This window comes from Hyaena hyaena, unplaced genomic scaffold (genome assembly GCF_003009895.1).
Source record: "Hyaena hyaena isolate Hyena2069 unplaced genomic scaffold, ASM300989v1 scaffold_121, whole genome shotgun sequence".
NCBI lineage: Eukaryota > Metazoa > Chordata > Mammalia > Carnivora > Hyaenidae > Hyaena > Hyaena hyaena.
Window position 1 is genome coordinate 1,148,656 of NW_024080753.1, and position 16,254 is coordinate 1,164,909.

The 16,254-nt window shown below is 59.5% G+C and overlaps 1 protein-coding gene across 1 annotated transcript in view; it reads right to left on the reverse strand.

Annotated features, from left to right (window-relative positions):
- The window catches only part of LOC120235079 (myosin VIIA and Rab interacting protein), a 327,535-nt gene that overhangs the window by 69,886 nt on the left and 241,395 nt on the right, over positions 1 to 16,254 (reverse strand). The window contains exons 6-8 of the mRNA XM_039237197.1: positions 13,834 to 13,931; positions 13,530 to 13,610; positions 10,863 to 11,006 (exon numbers count right to left, since the gene is read on the reverse strand). Coding sequence (XP_039093128.1) covers positions 10,863 to 11,006; positions 13,530 to 13,610; positions 13,834 to 13,931 — 323 coding nt within the window. The remainder of the gene's footprint in view (positions 1 to 10,862; positions 11,007 to 13,529; positions 13,611 to 13,833; positions 13,932 to 16,254) is intronic.

The window sequence follows — 16,254 nt, forward strand, 5'->3', positions numbered from 1 at the left end:
ATCGCTTACATACAACACCCAGTGCTCATCCCAGCGAGTGCCCCCCCCCCATCAACCCTCAGTTTGTTCTCTGTATTTAGAGTTTCATCAAACAGAAAGAGGCCAATTTTTCCCTTGGTCATTTCATGAAGGAATGATCTTTCCCTGGCGGTTGAGTTTGCTCTTTCCGTGCTGATACAGCGAGGAGGGACCCGGGGAGCCCCTCCAAGCCCCTGTGACCAGCCGAGGAAACAAAGTTCTACTGCCGGGGCCGGGCACCCGCCGGGGCCGGGCACCCGCCGGGGCCGGGCGCTCCGTCTCCCCCTGCTGGCAGAGCTCAGCGCCAACAGCCGCACTGCCTTCCCTTCCAGGGAGAAACGCTGCACGTGGGACGTGCCCCTCCACCCAGGTGTAAGTTTAGAAGGAAACGGCGAGTCTTGGGAGAGCAGGTGGGCAGCGCCCCGCGGCGGCTGGAGCTAGGTGAGGACTCGGCTGGGCGCGGCCTCCGCCACCGCCTCTGCCCCCACACCTTGGCCAGAGGCCCTAACTTCCAGAGAGGTGCGGACACTGAGCCTTGTCCTGCACACAGGAAATGCCTACCAAGTAGGGGCTTAAAAAGGGATCCACGAAGGACAAAGAAAAAGAGCAGAGCCAGTGCCGGACGTTTGGGTGACGGCAATGAGCATCACGGCTGGCATTTGGGGAGCAGGCATCGTACGGGTAGCCTCACCCCGCGGGATGGTTAACCAGTGTGAGAACAAACACAGAGACGGCCGAGGGTCAGGTCCGGCACCCCCATGTTTGCAGGCCCGGCCGGGACCCCTGAGTCTGCAGACACAGGCCATCTGGCACACTTTTTTTGGTGACGATGGGGCAAGCGAGTTCTGGTTCAGGAAGAGTTATCGCAAACTGCTTCTACTCCTCCCCCCAGAGGGGAGGCTGACCTGGGAGGAAGACGGGTTTGCAAAATAATTCTGGAAACGCTAAGATGTATACCCGGGGTCACAACGTGCCTTCCATCCTTGTGAAGACAGGCGATGACGGGCCTCAGACCTGCCTTCCCATACGACACTCAGGTTAACCGGCGCAGGGCCCGATGAGCTACCCTCCCCAGCTTACCAGGCCCTGACTTCCTGTGTGCACTCAATTCAAACAGGCCATGGCTTGTGGGAACCCCCTAGTCCAGGCTGGGCTGGGGGCCCTGGGCCTCCTCTCCGCTTCCTCGTGCCTTATCGCACTCTGCTGAGAACACCGGGGGTTTGCCCAGTGCCCCCGAGACCGCGTGCACCCGAGGGCAGTTAATGGCCTGTTGACGGTGACACCGGAGCTGAAACAGACCCGGAAGCCGGCGCGTGTTTGCCGTGGGGTGAATGTGGTTTGGGGGTGCAGGACGGCTGTTCAGGAGTGCCTGGGCTTTTCCTCCCGCCAACCGCTTGGGCAAAATTGGGGAGCAAGAGAGCGAAGTAGGAAGCCGACCACCGTGCTCCCTCGCGTCATGGAGGGCAGGGTCTGGCTTGGAGGGCGGCCACGTTCACAGACACACAGGTGGCGCTGAGCCGTGAGCCCCTCCCCCCGTTCCAAGGGCACAGGAAGCGTGGATCCCGACCCCATCGTCTTGAATGGTTCTGATGCTTGACCACAACCAAGGTTTTCATGGGGATGCGTCGTCAGGGAGCCGTCTGTGATTCTGTCAGATCCCTAACGGGTGATGAGCGGCTACCAGAGAACAGAGGTCAAGGCTGATGGTCAAGTGAAGTTACTAAAAATGAAGACGGGGCGCCTGGGGGGCTCAGTCGGCTAAGCACCCAACTTCGGCTCAGGTCATGATCTCACGGTTTGTGGGTTCGAGCCCCGCATCGGGCTCTGTGCTCTCAGGTCCTCTGTCTCCCTCTCTCTCTGCCCCTCCCCTACTTGTGCTTTCTTCTCTCTCTCTCCCTCTCAAAAATAAACGTTAAAAAAAATGAAGGACAAAATCCTTCTACAGCAAACTCCTTCTCCCCCTGACACCCCATCAAGGTCTGGCAAGAAGACCCCCCTTCTGTGTAATCGCACAGACCCTCCCATGCTCTGTTACAGTCATTATCACAGCCTGTCTGTCAGTTCTTCCAAAGACTGTGGGCTCCCTGAAGGCAGGGAGGGTCTTTTGCATGTGATCCTTGGTTACACATTTGTGACTGAATTTATAGGATGTAAGATGGAGGTGTGGCCCTAAAGGAGCTGATAATCTACTGCCAGGGACACAATGAGCGACTTTACATACCTGCCCTTCCTTTTTTAATATCTGTGAGCTTCTCACTGTGAACCACCGAATACATGTTCACATCATGACAAACATGATATTTAACGTTGCATTTTGCAGTGGTTCGCATGGTACTTTATGTATGTCTGTATGAGTCTCTAAGAGGTGGCTTGGGTCCATTTCTATGGGTCAAAAATGCTCCCTCACCTACAGAAGCCAAAACCAAGCAATGAAAAGTCCCTTTGAGTCCAACGGGGAAGGTGGAATCTACATTCATGAGAGAGTCAGGGACGCAGGACTTTTACATCTATTCCAGGGAAGCTGCTGCTTCGCACAGAAGAGAACTATATCCTGATGATCACAGAAGACCCAGGATCTGGCTTCAACAGGTCTCAGCACTGCTGGCCAGGTCTCCCGCCAGGCTGGAAACGCCATCTGGTTTTGCCGCAAATTCATTGCAATGAGCACCTGGTCCAGCAGATGGCGCCCTGACAATGCTTTTACTCCCCAGTTAGTTCAACCTCTCCGGCTCCTGGCAAGTGATGGGCGTAGGGGAGTCCTTTACTTGCTCATTACCCAGGCCGGACCTTTGTGCCCACTCTCTGCCTCCTAGCCGTGACCTCCGCTTCCCTTCCCTTCCCTTTCTCTTACCCACCCTGGTGCCCATGGAAGAGGCTGGGCTGCTGATGTCAGGAAGGGCTGACCTGAGTCTGCAGGTGCGTGTAGGGAGGGCCCAGAATGCTTGCTGGGGTCCAGGGTCCAGGGTCCAGGGACAGCAGCGTGCTTGCTGGGGTCCAGGGTCCAGGGTCAGCAGTGTGCTTGGTGGGGTCCAGGGTCCAGGGACAGCAGCGTGCTTGCTGGAGTCCAGGGTCCAGGGTCCAGGGTCAGCAGTGTGCTTGGTGGGGTCCAGGGTCCAGGGACAGCAGCGTGCTTGCTGGAGTCCAGGGTCCAGGGTCCAGGGTCAGCAGCGTGCTTGGTGGGGTCCAGGGTCCAGGGTCAGCAGTGTGCTTGGTGGGGTCCAGGGACAGCAGCGTGCTTGGTGGGGTCCAGGGTCCAGGGTCCAGGGTCAGCAGCGTGCTTGGTGGGGTCCAGGGTCCAGGGTCAGCAGCGTGCTTGGTGGGGTCCAGGTCCAGGGACAGCAGCGTGCTTGGTGGGGTCCAGGGTCCAGGGACAGCAGCGTGCTTGCTGGGGTCCAGGGTCCAGGGTCCAGGGTCAGCAGCATGCTTGCTGGGGTCCAGGGTCCAGGGTCAACAGCATGCTTGGTGGGGTCCAGGGTCCAGGGACAGCAGCGTGCTTGGTGGGGTCCAGGGTCCAGGGTCCAGGGTCAGCAGCGTGCTTGCTGGGGTCCAGGGTCCAGGGACAGCAGCCTGCCGACAGAGCCTTGCAGAGATGAACTTGAGAGCCTGAGCTTTGGAGCCGCCTGCCCAAACTCTTCAGGCACTAACTGGGTCCGTGCCAGCGCCTCCCCTGCTCTATGGGGTCCTGGGTGGGACTTCAGCTGTCCTGCACCTCAGTTTCCTCATGCTAAGGGATCAGCGTCAGGCCTGGCACATAAAATCACTCGATGAAGATCAGTCAAAATAAGAGTGATTATTAAGCTCTGCCACGTGGCCGGGACAACATGTGCATTCTCTCCCTCGCGCGAGGAGACTGGGGCCGGGGTGGGGAGGTTTGCCCAAGCGCAGGACTGGTCGGGGGGCAGGGCCGGTCCGGTTCCGGGCTGGTGCTGTTCCACGTGCTCCCGGCGCCGCGTGGAGCCAGGGCCGAGGCCTGGGAGCGGCTGGCCAACGCGCCTCAGCCCGGCCTTCGGTCAGCCGCTCGGTGACCCCTTCCCTCGCGTCACGCGCTGCCCATGGCGCTGGGAAGGGCACACCCAGCGACGGTGGCCAGGCCGGTGAACAGGGCAGGCCCCCCCCCGCACCGGCCGTGGCTTCTAACTGGCCTCTGCCCACGGAGGCCGCACCACAAAGCAGGCAGAGAATGTTTCCGGTACCAGGTGTTTGGCGGCCGAGGCACAAGGCTTGTACCAGTAACAGCTGAGAGCCAGCTTTGCTTTGGAGTTTTAGGCTCAGGCAGAGACACTAAGTCCCATCTGGCAATCATGAATAAGGAAAAATACTTGGGATCTATACTGAGGTCACTCAGAGCAGAGAGCAAATATGAGGGAGGAGGGGGCAGACACGCAAGAGGAAAGGCTGAGGAAAAGAGAGGCGCGGAGAGAAGGGACCGGCAGGCGGCTCCGGTCACCGGCCGCTGGCTCTGCTGTCAGCACCGTGATTATCAGCAAGGTCATCCAATTGTTATGAAGGTAATTTTGTATATATACGCGCCCAGAGACAGGCCTGAAATGAATTACAAACCCTGCGTTTTTAGGATATTGCATTTTAAGGCTTGGAAAGCTGGACGCACTGACCCCCCTCCCGGCGGCCACCTCCACGATAAGGAAGGAAATTAAAGAGAGAACGGTCACGGTCAACTTTCTTTCAAGAGAACAGACGAGAGCTGTCTGCCTGGGGGTGGGCTCAGGGTGGGGTCTGCGGTTCGGAAGCCACGGGGCCTGCACGCTTCTGGGATTCTGCATAGTTCTTCCCTGAGCCGGGGGCGGCGGGGGTGGGGGGGCAGGTCAACGGGGGGCTGAGGTCACACAGCGGGTCCGGGCCGTTCACGGTCAGGGGATCAGGGAGCCCTCCTGGCACAGAGAAAGGCTACCCTTGAGCCTGCAGCCTGTTGGCCTCACCTGGGCAGATCTGGGTCCAGTGCACTGATGCCCAGGCTCCACTCCAGACCCCATTGGGGGAGAGGGGGCTGGTGGGTGCTGCCAATGAGCATCCAAGGTGGGAACAGCTGGCGGTAAGGGGGGGGGCAGGTCAACGGGGGGCTGAGGTCACACCAAGCAGTCACCAAGACCTGCTTCGTGTCCAGGCTCTGGCCGGGGACGAGGCACAGGTCTGCATTTATGCCTTCTGTCTACCACCCCCTCCGTCTACCACCCCCTCCGTCTACCACCCCCTCCGTCTACCCCCCCCTCCGTCTATCACTTCCTGTATTTATCACTTTCTCTTTGTCTAAACCCTAGACCAATGCTGTGCACTAACACTCTCTGGGGTGATGGGAATGTTCTGCATCTGTGCTCCCCAATATAGCGGCCACCAGCCAGAGGTGCTGCTGAGCCCCGGAAATGCAGCCAGGATGATGGAAGAACTGGATGTTAAGCTTTGTTTCCTTTTAATTAATTAATTTTTTAATTAAAAATTTTTTAATGTTTTATTTATTTCTGAGAGAGAGAGACAGCGTGAGCAGGGGAGGGTCAGAGAGAGAGGGAGTCACAGACTCTAAAACAGGCTCCAGGCTCTGAGCTGTCAACACAGAGCCTGACGCGGGGCTTGAACCCACGAACCGTGAGATCACGACCTGAGCCGAAGTCGGTTGCTTAACCACCCAGGCGCCCCCATATTTTAATTAAAGTCGAATGTTCACTTGTGTCTTTGTGTCCTGTGCCGCCCCAGGATTTAGAGGTCACTGAGTCTGCTCATCCCCCTCTACAGAGGAAGAAGCTAGATCTAAGGCTTTGGAACAGGAGAAAGGTATTCAACTCCCAGCCCCACCAATCACAAGCTGCGGGACTTCAGGCAATTTACGGTAAAGCGTTAGCCTCAGTTTCCTTATCTATAAAATGGGTTCAGTAATACCGCATCCCCACCTTGCGGTGAGGGGTAAGAGAAACCTGAGGTGGCAAACCTAGTGCCTGCTTCTTAACCAGTCCGTGCTGCTGTCCCTTGCCCTCATCACCAGCCACCGCAGGGGAAGGGGGCCAAGTGCAGGCCACGGGCGGGGAGAAAGCGCCTGCTCAGCCCACGAGTGTGAGCATTTGGAGAGGCTGAGCCTTGTCCCCCGGGCGCGCCACCGCTCGAGGCCCCAGGAGGGCCCTGCCATGGTGCTGGTCAGAGGGAAAGGGCTTGGGGGCCTGGCCAAGGGAAGTCGGGCTGGGGTCCGTCCAGGGGTTAAGCCCCGGCTGTCAATGGTCTGAAGACAAGAGAGGAAGGCAGCAGGCCGGAGACAGGGAGGAAGGGACGAAACGCGGTGGGGAGCGGTGGGTCGGGGCAGCGGAGGGGCCGGTCGTTTCCTGCAGGCGCCCCGGGGCCCGGGCTGGCAGGCTCACCCTGGTAGTTTGTTACTGTGCCTGGAGCCAAACGGGACAGCGCCAGACGGAGGCGTGCGGGCTTCTCTGCCCCCGGAAGAACCGAAACTTGCTGTAAACCTTTCTAAACAGCCAGCTAGTCAAGAATCAATGGATTCTCATCACCGAGGGCTGGGTAAGGCACAGGCTCGCCTTCCAGATGTTTCTGCCAAGCTCTAAGCACGCGGCTGTCTTTAAAGCACACCAGGAGCTACATATGGTCCATCACGAGGGTGCGGATAATAGGGTTTTGCTGAGACCTTAATCCACACATTCTCCTTCCTTCACGGGGATCCCGGAAGCCAGAGGGAAGCGTTCAAGTCCAGGCTGTGACTAAATCTCCACAAATCAACCTTCTGCCACCAGGCAGCCACGGCCCCGACGTGCCTGACGCTGAGCCGGCCCAACGCCAGGGCAAACGTGAGCACTGACCACCGGGCTCATAGTACTGGCTGCTGATGGGACAAACCCAGCCAGGGCCCAGCCGGACGCAGAAGGTCTCCGTACTTCCGGGTTCAGGCAGCGCCTGTGGGGACACGTGTGGGCGGAGAAAGACAAAAGCACTCCTGTCTCTGATATTGTTGGCAAAAATATGCTGTTTACGTATTGCAAATCACAGCATGAAGACAGCTCCCAGGGAGAGGCCAGCAGAGGGCTTCTCTGATCAAACATCAAAATTAATGGGGCGCCTGGGTGGCTCAGTCGGTTGAACGACAGACTTCAGCTCAGGTCGTATCTCGCGGTTCGTGGGTTTGAGCCCCAGGTCGGGCTCTGTGCTGACAGCTCAGAGCCTGGAGCTGCTTCCGATTCTGTGTCTCCCTCTCTCTCTGCCTCTTCTCTGCTTGTGCTCTCTCTCTCTCTCCCCCAAATAAGTAAAACATTAACAAAATTTTAAAAAACATCAAAATTAAAGACGAAGTTTTCAGTAAAAGGAGCCAGCTCATGATCTTATCCCCTCTGTAGGCGATCTCACCCCGGCCAGGCCCTAGGATCTGGTGGTTAAGGTGTATCAGTGTTGAAGCCCTGGGTTAGGTGCACATAGGTTGCAAAGTACCGCACAGCAGAGACTCAAAAGATACTCAGAATCAGAGGACTTCCATTCGGCCTTAGTCTGTATCGAAATCTAGAAATAAATCATATTCTGCCATTTGCTTCGGGAGAAATAAGTCAGAAGCGCATCCGCTCTGTCTGCCTTGATGTGGAAGCCAAAGTGACAGTCGTGCTGTGCAGAGGTCAGGCGTGGGCCAAGACGGATCTTCAGGCGAGGAAGCAATCGCTGAGAAGGTCCGACTTGGCAAACCGAAAGCGAGTGCTGTGCGGCTCCGACGTGTGCCCGCCGTGCCCCTGCGCCCCGGGTGCGCCGGCGCCCCTCCAGCCGCCGAGGGGCCGAGCGGGGTCCCCGGGGGCCTCGGTGCCGCGTCTATGAAGCTGCTTCTGGCCGGCGCTTGCCTGAGCGGTTGTGTTGCACCGGGCTGTCCCGCCGCACTCTGGCTGGTCCCGGCGCCCATCTAGTGCCACACGGCGCAGGTGACAGGAGTGTGACTTCTCGGTTGCACAGTAAGCACAACGAGGGGCCCCACAGAGTGTCTGCTGGGGAAACAGGAAGTTCATATCCCCGGGCTTCGCAGTGAGACGGGAGACGGACCAGAGCAGAGCAGAGGGAGTGTGCTAAGCCAGGAGACCTGGGTTCTGGTCCTGCCCCTCCGCCAGCTTAGTTCCCTGACCAGGCCTCAGTTTACTGCTCTGTAAAACGGGGAGAACAGATGCCGTCGTGGGAATCTAATGGAATCACGTGTGAACGCCCTGTGTGTTTACAGTCCATGGGAAGGAAGACTATCGGCCACATGTCATTCCTGTAGACGTCGGACAATCTCTCAATCATTGCTATTGTGTAAGTTTTCCATGACGACTCCCAAGACTGTGAGCTTGTTAGTCACTGTGCAGAGCTGCAGGCAACCGACGTGACCAGGGGGTGTCGGAGGCATGTTTCTGGGGAGTGGGGTCTCTCCGTGCTGCAGGGAAGCAGCATGGGGTCGGGGTGGAGGGGAGCTTCTGGCCCCGACGGGGAAAGAAGAGGACGGCCCAACATGCAGTGAGTGGCCAGAGACAAGCAGTGGTGAGCAGAGATGGTGGAGAAGCCAGAGACATGCAGTGGTGAGCGGAGACGGCGGCGGCGAAGCCAGAGACAAGCAGTGGTGAGCGGAGACGGCGGCGGGGAAGACAGACATGCCGCCTGGCAGCTTGTGGGAGGGACGGGGAGAGGGACCCAGGAGGACCTGAAGCAGGGGCTGGGCTGGGGGGTGAAGGGGTGGGGAGGGCTGTGAATCGGAGCAGGCGGGTCAGGGACACGCCGCCAGCTGCCGCCCCAGCTGTGACCGAAACACAGTGGAGTTCGGCTCACAAGTCGCCGAGATCCCTTGATGATGCCGTGGCCTCCGTTCTCGAAGCAGAACGAAGGCAAGAAAAAGCGGAACGATCTGTGTCATTTCGGGGACGCGTCTCTGTGCAGAGCGGCCCGGATCCACTTCTCACGTCGCTGTTGTTCTCTGACACATGGCTGCTGTTCTATTCTGTGAGCACATGAAGTTCCTTCCTGCTCCGAGCCTCCGTGCGTGCTGTTCCCTCTGTGGGCATGCTCTTCCTCCCACTGCTCCCCAGTCTCTCCAGTTTCAAACCTTTGTGTCAGGTGACCGCTAGGGAGGGGTCCCCTGACCGGCCCCCCAGCCCGGCGTTCAGGGCCCCAGTACTCGGTCGCTTCCACCCTCCCGGCTCCTCTGGACAGCAGCGACCGGACTTTGCCCCTTGTATTTCTCGTGATCCCTAGTTTACAGGCAGTCGGTAAGCACGTTCCCAACGTCCTAGTTAAGGGCAGATCTAGAATCTCAGGCCCAGAAGTGCCAGAGGCAGAACCAAGCTCCCTGCGGCTGCCTCTGACCCCTCCGCTCACGGCTGGGTCTGGTGCTGCGGAGCCTCGCACTTCCTAGAGAACCCCAATCCTGGCGCGACCAGTTTGCAGAAAATGCTTCCCAGAGCGTCCCCGCAAAGCAGGGGATGCAGCCTGGGCCCCGCAGCCTGAGCCCGTGCACGCAGCCTGAGCCCGTGCACGCAGCCTGAGCCCGCAAGGGCGGGAATCAGCGAGCAGAACATCTGAGAGACGCGCTGTTTGGAGGTGATGGGCCCCTCCGTCCTCTGCACCCCAAGTCCGTCTCCGTCTCAACCGTCGCGTGCCTGCGGCCGCGCACGGACCCCTATGCTGGTCCTGCTGTGGCGGCCAGAGTCCTCGGGCCCCGAGGCGGCGTCCAGGCCCCTCCTCACTTTGTTCCCCGTGGGGCCGGGCGGGCACGGCCGCGGTAAAACAAGCCGACGGCGTGTTGACAAGGGGAACAAATCAGGGAAGCCACATCTCCGATGGAGCCAGGCCGGGCTCCTCGTCCCCACGCGCACCCGGGGGCCCGCGGAGACCCGGGGAGGAGCGGCGCGCGTGAGGCCCCGGGGCCCCGCTTCCGAGGCTGCAGGTGCACCCCCTGCCCGAGCCCCGACCCGGGGACGCTGACGCCCCGGCTTCCCCAGCGCCCGCCCCACGCCAGGGCCGGGGCGCCGCCGCTTCTAGAACCGTCTCCACCCGGACTCTCCACCCGGAAGGCCTGGCACCGCCGCCGCAGCCTCCGCCCTTCCCGGCCGCCCCGTGGCCTCCGCTGGGGCCCAGACCCCTGCGCCGCCGGAAGGCCGCCTCGTCATCCGGCCCTCGGCCTGGCTCCAAGGGGACACACAAAAGGGCGGTGCCCCGCCCTCCCCGACCTCCCTCCGTGTCCGGATGTGGCTGCGGCCACCTGGGGGCAGTTCTCATCACATCTGCGTCCAGGCAAGGGGCGGAGGCCGTCCGGGTGCGCGTGGCCCCCTTCAGCCGCTCTGCGCGCGGGACCGCTCGACTCTTGTCGGAACGAGCACGCTGACCACCCCCTGTCCCTCTTGGCCCGCAGGCACGCACACGTACGCACACGTGTACACCCATGCATGCGCGCACACGCACGTGCACACATGGGCACTACACACATGCATGCGCGCACACATGTGCACACACATGTACACATGCGCACACACCTACACATGCATGTGCACACACGAACGCACACATGTACACACGTGCATGCATGTGCACACACGAACGTGCACACATGGGCACTACACACATGCATGCGCACACACATGTGCACACATGCCTGCACATGTGCACACACGCCACACACATACACATGCATGTGCACACACGAACGCACACATGTACACACGTGCATGCACGTGTACACACACGCAGGTGCACACGCACGCACACCTACACACATGCATGTGCGCACACGCGCGCACTCTCTCCCTGTCTCCCCTTCAGGAACGCGGCGCACGGCCGTGGGGACAACGGCCCTGACCCGCGCCGTGCAGGACGCCGGCCCGGGGGCCACTGGGACTCACCCACAGGCTGTTGGGAGCCCGGGCGCCTTCCGCGGGGGCCACGGGGCCCCCGTCCGCAGCCTCCACCGCGCAGCTCTGGGGCCGCAGCCACTCTGGCTCTTCTCCCACTTGCTGCTCGCCTTTGCTCTTCTGTCTTCTTACGATCTGGGGACGGAATGGGTGACAAAGGGCTGGGTCACCAGCGGGCCTTCGGGTGCTACGTGGAGTAACTGGGGTCGCCTCTGGGGCTTTTTTAGCCGCATAAGAGCTTCCTTTCAACAGAACACCAACCTGTGTCAGCTCTGCCTTAGGGTAAAACACCACAGGTACGGGCCTACACCGTCCACAGCACTTCACAGTTTACACATGACCCTTTTACGGCACTAACAGCTTCTATTTATTAAGCGCCAGCACTTGCCAGGCTGTGAGGCGCTGTGTACACTCTATCTCATTTGATCATCGGAATAACTAAGAGCTGTGTTCTACAACTCTTCCCGGTTTACGGATGGGGAACCTGGCTCAGAGAGGTTAGGTCAGCAGTTCCGGCCATGCATCCTGGCGCTGCATCCCAAAGCCGGAGTCTCTGGCCTCACACCCGGGTTCGGCAGGGCCTGTGAAGGGGCAGGTCCCAAGGCCACCAGGGAAGGCTCCCGCTCCTGGGTCCTGCTTGCTCTGTGGGGCCCAGCCATTTGGAGGTGATGGGCCCTTGCACGGAGGTGGCTGGGCTCCCAGCCTCTCGGGGGCAGGGGGCAGCGAGGAGGCTGTGTGTCCGTGTGTCTGTGGACCAGGCAGGATGAGAGAGCGGGCGCCAGAGCCCGGGAGAGCGGTGAGCTGCCGCGCCCAGGGCACTCGAGGGCCTGAGCGAGGCGTGCCCCCCGTCTCCAGGCGCCCCCTGGGCTCTGGGACAGCTGGGGACTGGTGGCGTCCTGTACCAGCCGCCTGCACGGCTGCCGGGGCCCCACCGACGCATGCGGGACACGCGGGGCCAGACTGGTCCACGGGTGACCCCGGCGGTGGGTGGGACGAGAGGGCTGGGTGTCCGGTGGGGTGGCTGTGCGTGGCACGAGCAGGGGACGTGGCTTTGTGACCAAAGGGAAGATGGCCTTGCTCGCTGCCCCCTGCGTGTGGCCCTTTGCCATGTGGCCCCGCGCCCCTCCCGGGACGGGGGGACGTTCGTCCCGCCTTGGCTGCGGGCTGGCCGTGGGCCGTGCTTTGGCCACTGACGTGTGAGGAGGAGCGGGTAACGAAGGGGGTCAGGGCCGAGCCTGGGCCTCGTCCACGTCGTTCGGCCCCAGAGTGGCCACGCTGCACGGACTTGATCCCGACCCACAGCGCGAGACGGGGGCCCTGCAGGTGCGTGAGCAAGGAGGAAGCCGCGGCCAGCGGAACGTGTCTGGTCTCTGACCCCGTCCCTGCCGCAGAGGGTCTCTGTTCGGCTAATGAGGTGACTCAGAGCCGGACGACTACAGACACGGGGGCTGGTGGCCGGGAAAGCCAACTGTGGCCACGGGACTCGGCTGCCCCGTCGCCGCCAGGGTGGGGCGGGAGCTCTGTGCACCCGGCCCCGCCTGCACTCGCTGGGTGGGGCTGGGGGTGCAGCGGGCAGGGAGGCCTTGGGGGTCCGCACACCCCCTCCTAGGTCCCTTGCTACCCTAGGAGCCTCTTCATCAGGCTTCTCGTCTACATCCTTATGATAAACCACTAATGGGAAGAGCACTTTGCCGAGAAAATCTTATGAAAATTATCCAGCCTGGGGCGCCTGGGTGGCTTAGTCGGTTAAGCGTCCGACTTTCGCTTAGGTCATGATCTCGCGGTTCGTGGGTTCGAGCCCCGCGTCGGGCTCTGTGCTGACTGCCAGCTCAGAACCTGGAGCCTGTTTCAGTCTGTGACTCCCTCTCTCTCTGACCCTCCCCTGCTCCGCTGTCTCTCTCTCTCTCTCTNCCCTGCTCACGCTGTCTCTCTCTCTCTCCTAGAAATAAATAAAAAAAACATTAAAAAAAAAATTAAAAAAAAAAAAAAAAGAAAATTATCCAGCCTGAGGGCAGCCATGGGAATCCCCGAATCGGCAGCAGGCTGGCGAGAAGGGCAGCAAGCTGGGGATTCCGGGAACTTCACTGGGATCTGAGGTGGGGGCAGTCTAGAGGGGCCGAGCCCTGGCGTGTGAGGTCTGAGTCAGCAGACAGCGTCAGGCCCAACGTGAAAGGAAACGAATTGAATGGAATCACACCCAGGTGGTGTCAGAGAACTGCCCGCGGAAACACTACTGTTCAGAGTCGCAGAGCTTCGGGGTGGTGGCTTCTCGACGGTAACTGACACCCACGTGAGGGGCAATTTAGGGCAAGGAGGCAGCGGGCGGCGACTGCACATTCGCTTCAGCAAGAGACTATTTGAGGGGTGTGAGAGGAGGGCTCGCACGCACACACGCACGTGCGCGCACGGGGGAGCCCAGGGGCGGGGAGTCGGTGGGTAACCTGCCCAGAGCTGAGTTCCCGGCCCCCTACCACCAGCTCCATCCACAAAGGCGGCCACATTCGAGCCCCCTGCGTACATTTTCCGGGCGGCGCGATCCTGCTGCGCGGGCCCCCAGAGCACAAAAGGGGACGTGGCGAGGCACGGACACAGTGGCACCCAGAGGCCCCGGGCTGGGCCGGGTGTGAGCTGCAGCGCGGGAGGCCAGGGCCCACCTACCTTCTGCAGGATGGTCGTGGCCAGCTCCTCGGTCAGCTCCTCCCTGTGGTCCCGCAGGTAACTCGCCTCGTTCTGTTTGTCCTGTGGGAGGGAGGACAGTGGCCGCACGCTGAGGGCGGGTTGGGGCACCTGGCAACCACTTTCTTGGGGGTTCTGACCACAGAGGCAGAGGGAGGGTGGACCCTGCCCTGGTCAAGGACAGACACCATGAGGCTGGATTCCTGACAACCTATACTTTCTTCCAGCGGCCACAGGACCTTGACCCACGCTTCCCCCCAGGGAGGGGAGGAGAAAGGCGTCGTACCAGACTGTCCCCATAGGCTTCTGCTTTGGAAATTGCCTCCTCGATGGCCTCTTCAGCCACCCGCAGGGCGACAGCCAGCGTGTCCATCATGCTGTGTCCTAGAAAACAGAACACAGACCGCTTTCGGAAAGGGAAAGACAAGTTAAATGAGGGTACCACTTCACTGCTTCTGGTAAAGTCTTCTAGGGGCCGGGGGTAAGGTCGCCAGGGCTCTTCCTGGCCCACAAGCCCCGGCCCCCTCCCTGCCTCAGTGGCTCCCACTCACGCTCAGCTCCAGCCACAAAAAGTTGTTGGAGAGTCCGTCTCTCCGGTTACGACTCCCATAACTTGGGCTTCCGCCCTGCGGTCCCTGCTCTGTAATGGCTGGTTCCTGGCCGTCCCAAGGCTTGGCCTTGGCTCCTCCTCTGAAACCCCTCCTGTCCAGATCCCGCCTTCCCCACCCGGGCTGGACGTCCATCCGAGGCTCCGGGCTTGCTTCCGATGGGCCAGAGAGACGGCCCCGCCACACGTCATTCTCAGAGAGCACGACTGGATCGCACAGTCCCTGCTACGCCCTAACACTGAGCACGGCTCCCGACAGAGAGTGGCTTACGCATCACTGCACGGAGGACTTCGTGTAAAGAAATACCGGTCCTTCTAGACCAATACTACCCCTAACAGCTCTGACCGAGCTCCACCAGCGGCTGGCCCCGGGGTGCGGGTCACATCCATGGCCGCAGTTAACCTTGACAACAATCCACTGAGTGGGTTCCATCAGACAGACGAGAATCGAGGCACAGAGAGGTCAAGTAACTTGGCCACGCTGACTCAGTGAGACGGGAAGAGATATGAGGTTGGGATCCAGACTCCGTCTCCAAAGCCCTCGATTTTAACTTCACAAGCGAGACAAATATCAGCTAACATGACTTAAAATATAATGCTATCGTAGTTTTAGCAGGCATATTTTTCGCAAATGGCAACAGGTGGAAGGAAATGTCCCCATGTCAAAGGACTTCTGCAGGTGGCAAATTTCTTTACTTTTGTTTTTATTTTGGAGAGAGAGAGAGAGGGAGAGAGGGGGGGAATCTCAAGCAGGCTCCACATTCAGCACGGAGCCCAACACAGGGCTTGGTCCCTCAACCCTGGGATCATGACCTGAGCCTAATCAAGAGTTGGACACTCAACCGACTGAACCACCTGCGTGCTCCAACCAAATGCTTTTTGGATCTAAGTGCTTGGACGAGTTCTGCTTCCCCAGAAACTAGATTTTCTTCTTACTTGAAAGTGGGCATTCCAACTATCCCTCTCGTAGAAGGCTGGTTCGCATCGGGCACGAGAACACAGGCCTGTGAGGGCTGTGTGCCTATGTCTTCTTTGCCTGGATCACAACTTCCTGTTTCCATTTATAATCTCCTACTCATGCATTATTTAACACATGCAGGCCTCCTGAAAGCTGCCTCAAATCCTCCGCAGAGTGAGACCAGGTGTAAATAAATCAAATACTCATTAATCAGTCCCTCAATTAAAAAAAATACTTAATTCAAGCTTCTTAGGCTCCCAGAGACACAAACGTGGACACAGACTGGCATTTGGCAAACATAATAAAATCTCTCAAGCCAACCCAGTCAAGCTCAAAGCAATCCAGCTGGCTGACGGGTCCACAGCAAGCTGGCTGTGACGACAGTCACAACACACCTGAGGTGGGGTGACCCGGGTCCGGGCTCTGCACACCTCAGGGGGCCCACTGAGGTGCAGTTTCCCTAGTGACTCTGTACGAATGGGCTACAAAATGCAGGCGGTCATCACACCAGGCACTTCTTGGAGGACACTGAACCGCCCAAGTCTTTTCTTCAAGATACCAACCAATGCATTTTTCACAGATGAGGTGCCTTGTAAGCTCTTGCTCGTTCTGTGAGGGCCCCAGTAATGCCCTGATGGACAAACCAAATCCAGGCTCTCGTGTGGCTCCCAGGCTACTGGGTGGTGGGGATCACTACCCCGTTCCACAGGTCCCTGGCAAGTGACGCCTGGAGCCGTGACCCAGAGGCTCTGGATAATACGGACACGACTTCCAGGGAGGTGAGGCGGACACCGAAGATATTTCGGCTGAAAGTGAAGGTTCAGGTTGGTGCCGCAGGGAGAAGGTCTGGCCGGGGGTGTAGACGAAGGAGAAGTGAGATGCAGGCTGACCTAAGGTCCGAAGACCAGTGGACAATGGGATGGTTCGTTTTATGCATCAGCCGGCCTAGGCTATTGCACCCAGTTATTTAATCAAACCGGGGTTATGAAGGTATTTTGTGGCTGTGGTTCACATCTACGGTGGTCGACTTTAAGTGAAGGAGGCTGCCCTTTAGGTAATGTGGGTGGGCCTCATCCAAGCTATTAGGAGCAAAGGCCTTAAAGAGCAAGAACTGAGATTTCCCAGAGAAGAAAGCCTGGCTC